This window comes from Pteropus vampyrus, unplaced genomic scaffold (assembly GCF_000151845.1).
Source record: "Pteropus vampyrus isolate Shadow unplaced genomic scaffold, Pvam_2.0 Scaffold157, whole genome shotgun sequence".
Lineage (NCBI taxonomy): Eukaryota > Metazoa > Chordata > Mammalia > Chiroptera > Pteropodidae > Pteropus > Pteropus vampyrus.
In genome coordinates, this window is record NW_011888938.1 from 1,527,197 (window position 1) to 1,532,084 (window position 4,888).

A 4,888-nucleotide genomic window follows, 5' to 3' on the forward strand; every position below is an offset into this window, starting at 1 on the left:
GAGAGGGGTGCCGCTGGCCCGGCGGAGGCGGCGGTGGCCGCACAGAGGCCTGACCGCGGCTCAGGCCAGCACAACGTCCCGTGACCTCTGCCCGACGGTTCCCGATCGCTGTCTGTGTCGTTGCTGGATGGGGAAAGCGAGCTGTGAGTGAGACTTGAACCGTTACATGTGAATGGTCCTGAGCTCGCCCTGTGCCCACGGCGGGCCGGGCCGAGCGTTTTGCACTAATGTGTCCCGCGGTGGACGTGGGTCCGGAGTGTTTGCAGGCGGGCATGGCTGACGATTGTATCTGCCGGGGCGTCCCTCCGCGTCCTGGATGCCCGGCCCCCTGGGGCAGGTGGGCAGGCGGGCGGCGCCCTGGGCTCGGAGGGACCTTCCAGAGTGCCTTAGCATCTTTTGATCATTTTTCCCAAGGAAAACCAATTAAGAAAAGCGGACCCTCCCCCTCCTCTGTTTACAAGACGACTAATTCCCGCCCCGCCAGCACGATCCCGACACCCAGACCCCGTAGAAGGAGAGACGAGCCACTCAGTATTTATGAGATGTCTGCACCTTTATTCCTAAGCTTGACCGTTAGCAATACACATATACTACATAGAGCCTATTAGAGCTAAGTCGTAGCAGCGCCTTTTCAAGGAGGAGAGGAGGGACTGGACCGCGTGGGGGCTGACATGGCACCGGCCCCGATCCAGCCGCCGCCCCCGCGCTCTGCCCTCCCTGTGGCGTGGGAGGTGCTGCAGGTGGCGGCTGGGACGGAGGGCAAACGGTCCCTCGGAAGGGGCCAGAGAGGTGACCTACTGTGAGCTCGGGTGGGGCCCGCCACCCGGCCGGCGGGCCTCGGCACTTGAATCCTGTCCCGTTTCCTGCACTGTGTCTGGCCTCGCCCAGAGTTCTCTGTGGTCGCCTCACTTTGCAGTGGACTCGGTCGTCTCGCCTTGCCCCCCGAAGGTGGACGCAGCTGCGGACGAACGGCGAGGGCCAGAGACTGCGGGGCGGGCGTGCAGCCCACAGCCCCTACCGGCCTCCCGGATGCTGGGCGGCCGCGGGCAGGGGCTCCGGGAACACTCATTGCGAGCGGGGGTTGGGGGGCCGACGGAGGGGCGGCCTGTGCTCTGCAGGGACTCCGGTGCGCCCGGCCCTCGCCAGCAGGAACATCCTAGCCCCCGGCCCAGTGCCACCCCCAACGTTTACTGCTCAGATTGCCCCCAGACAGGTTATTTTTATGGAAATATCTGGCCGCAATAGAAAAAGGCCAATTGCCCATTAACCAACTCAGAGCTCCGAGAAGCCTGCTCGCCTCTGCCCGGCAGTAAACCCCGCCCGCAGAACCCAGACTTCGTAGGTGTCTTGAGCTTTAACTACTGTTTCAGAATGTTGCTGCTGCCTAAATCCATTGTCGTGTCAGCCAGCCGGCTCCGAGCGTGTCACCCGCCGGAGACGCGGGACCGTTAGGGCTTGGTACAAGATGTTTCTCATGTGGCAAAGGTTTGGGGTTTTTGTTTGTTTGCTTGTTGTGTTTCTTTGGGGAGAAAAAAAGCGAAAAGGAAAATTATGCAGAATCGAAAGCATTCAGATTGGACAACCTGCTCGAATTCTGATCAGTTGCTTCGTTGTTAGCATTTTGCACATGATTGTAATTTTTCTGTCAACAGAAGCCAAAACTTGCAATACTATTTTTAGCAGACAAAAAAAAAAAAAAAAAAAAAAAAGAACTACGTATAAAACGTATAAATATTTTTGACTTGAACATTTGGATGGCACTGGGCACAAATAGACCATTTGTCCTCTGGACGGAATGTTTGGAGACTCGAGACTTTTCGAAGGAGACGGTTGTGGAGTCGGGTGAGGGGTTAGGTAGTACTGTAACTCACGACTGTTAAAACTCAAATAAAGTAAAGAAACTGTTCCTGTGCTGTGTAAAGGTTGGTCTCACACCACTGAGTTCGATTTCAGCCGCAGAAGCTTTTGTTTCGTTTTGTTTTGTTTTGTGTTTCGAAGAAGGAGGAAACCTTTGTCCTTCCTGCGTCCTCACTCTGTGCTGCTACTCGGCAGAGTCCAGACTGTCGCTTCTTAGCTGCGGCTGACGCTGTAGCAGTAACTCGACCTACAGGAGCGTCCGCCAGCAACCAGGAAACAGGGCTCCTGGCGCTTAGAGCCGCTGCTTCGTAAGGTGGAAATTCGTTGCAAAGAGACAAAAGGGTGTGATCAGTTCGTTGTAAAGCGCTTTGTAAAATTCACATTTACAGAATAATAAAGTCAGTTCAAACTCAAGGTGCCTACACTTTTGCTCAGACAGTGGTGTTGGGGGGAGGGAGGCATTGAGAAGCCGGGGGGCGGGGGGGGGAGGGGGCGGGGAGAGGGACCGGGGAGGGGGGGCTGTTGGGGGCAGGGTGACCAACCCTCCTGATGTCCTTGGGAACCAGGATCCTCGGTACAGGGAGGGGCCATCCCCAGTCTCACTGCCCACTGTCCACCCTCCCCCAGCGTCTTTTAAGGGCAGGGGGTTGGTGGGCAGGAGGTCCTAGGGCTCATGTGCTTGGGAGAGGGGCTCTTCTTATTGTCTGCGACTGGAAAAGCTACCTCACTTGGCTCACCTGCTTGCCCTCCACCAGGTGTGCAGATACCTTGCTCCACGCCCCTGCACCTGCTGGGCCAGGCCTGCCCCCAGGTGGACGTAGGGGAAATTGCATGTAGGTGGAGCAGGGCCCGTCCACTCCATTTCCCAATTGTCTCTTGAAGTGTCCCCCCAGGCCATCCAGGGGCTGGGGCCTCGGACTCAGGCCTGGCACCCAGGCCCCCTCTCCTGTGCGGGTTCCACAGGGACCCCCTCGAGCTCGCCCTGGGCCCCAGGCAGGAGCGGCTTCGCATCAGTGTTTGGTGGACATGGGTCAGGTCAGGGCTCCAGCCCTCGCACTGGCTTCCCAGACCTGGACACCTACGTGACGGGGCCTGGCTTCCTTCTGGTCTGTGAGGGTCTCGTCTGGAGCGGCCACCTCTGACCTTCTAATAGCACCCCCGGTTGCTCCCCATTTCCCAGGCCTCATAGCACCTTCCCTGCCTGAGCCAGGATTTGTTCGCTCTCTTGTTTATCAGGCAGGGGTCTGTAGGGCTGTCTCACGGCGATGTCCCCAGCACGGACCAGGTACAAAGTCTAAAGTGGGTGGACATGGTTTCCAAAATGGCCCCTGCCTCGGGGACCCCTTGCAGCAATGGGTGTGCTGGTCTGGGGTCACCCTGAGCGTCCCATCGTGCCGAAATGCCGCAGGAGCCTGCCCCAGGCAGGGCTGGGGAGCACTGGGTGTGCCCGTCCCCGTCCACTGCCCAGCGCATCGCCATCCACCAGGGTGAGTGGCTCTCAGCTTCCTGCTTCTGATCCTGTTTGCAGAGCTGCCCCTGCCGTCCCCAGCCCAGCTCACCAGCATCAGCCGCCCATGGTGCATGTGTGTGGGGGGGGTGGTCGGTCTCGGCTAGAACCCAGGTCGCCGGCCGGGATGGCTGCCCAGCCCCGCCCTCTCCTGGGGCAGGTCTAGGAGGGGAGCGGGGCACCTGCCGGCCTGTGCTCTGTCCCTTCGGCCGGTCTCCCTGCCCTTGAAGCTTCCCACAGAACCGGCTGCGGCATCGGAACGTTAGCATCAGCCCCTTTGCTCGGAGCCCTCAGCTTCCCCCTCCTCTCATCCCTTTGTCCTGTTCTGGGAGGAGGGTGCAGAGTCAGCAGGACCCAGAGGCTCTGCCCAGAGCCCTTTGTCCTTCTGCACAAAGGGTTGGAGCCCCGGGGGGCGGGGCGGGTCCGGAGCCTGGGGCAGGGCCTGCTGATGCCAGCTGGGGGAGGCAGAGGCCTGCGAGGGCCTGGCCAGCACAGGGGATCCAGGGGAGGTGGGCAGGGCAGGGGCTGGGGGGCCACTTTGACCACCTTCACACCCGCTCCCGCCGTGACTGGCAAGCTCTGAGTGGTGTGTTTTCACGACCTCCACTGGTTAGGCATCACATTCCCTAGAGGACAGCCAGGGCCTGCAGGCGGGGGAGTCCCAGCTGCCCCCCACGCCCCATGCCTTGCTGGCAGCAGCCCAGCTAGAAGGGGTCCCAGGCCGCCTGCCGCTGCCAGGAGGCTTGAGACGGGTTAGTCACAGCTCTGCGTGGTCCATTCTGTCAGTGGCCCCAGGGTCTGCTCAGAAGCCACACAGGGACCACTCTGGGGTCCCCCTTGGCCAAGGGAAGGAGAGCGGTGGGCAGGTGGCCAGCAGGTTAGGGCCCTGGGCAGGGAGGGGCTTCCAAGGTCCAAGAGGATTGGCGCCCATCTCCACTTCCCATACACTGAGCACTCGGGGACAAGCGGGGAGGGACAGCGTGTCAGCAGGATTCCCGCTACGACGGTGGGGTGACAGGCCCCCGGGGAGGCACACGCGGCCATCTCCCACCTTGGGCCCTGCTCCTGGGGTTCCCCTCAGGTGCGTGTGGCCAGTGATGAGGGCCGGAGCTGGGAGGGGACCGAGGGCCCAGTCGGGGAGCTGTTTCAGCCACGTGGGAATTACACGGATGACAGCACCCACAGAAACTGAGACGCAGGGACAGCCAGGGTCCCACATCGGAGCCCCCAGGGGGCTGGAGAGGGCGGGGTGGGAGAGCACCCAAGGACAGCCTGGCCTTTGACCCCTATCCATGCGCCCTGTGGTCCTCGTGCTGGAGGCAGCATCACCTCGGGCATCACTGGGGTGAGCTTGAACCCCAACTGACCGCTGCCAGGCCCCGTCTGTGGGGGGCCTCACCGAAGCCCCACCACAGCGACCCCGCGAGGCGGGCCGACCGTAGCCCTGTGTTCCAGACAGGGAGGCTGAGGCTCAGGAGTTTGGGTCTGAACCGGGATCCGAACCGGGTCCCCGCACAGCACTGG

At 61.3% G+C, this 4,888-nt stretch overlaps 1 protein-coding gene and 1 long non-coding RNA gene across 2 annotated transcripts in view; both read left to right on the forward strand.

The window, feature by feature from the left end:
- The first annotated feature begins 6 nt into the window (after positions 1–6).
- Positions 7–2,271, forward strand: LOC111745558. Its single transcript, XR_002782693.1, has 2 exons — positions 7–143; positions 415–2,271. It is a non-coding gene; the product is annotated as an uncharacterized LOC111745558 (long non-coding RNA).
- A 985-nt stretch (positions 2,272–3,256) lies between these two features.
- Positions 3,257–4,888, forward strand: part of UBAC1 (UBA domain containing 1) — a 36,982-nt gene continuing 35,350 nt past the window's right edge. Inside the window, exon 1 of the mRNA XM_023536467.1 lies at positions 3,257–3,344. Within this exon, the coding sequence (XP_023392235.1) occupies positions 3,257–3,344 (88 nt within the window). The remainder of the gene's footprint in view (positions 3,345–4,888) is intronic.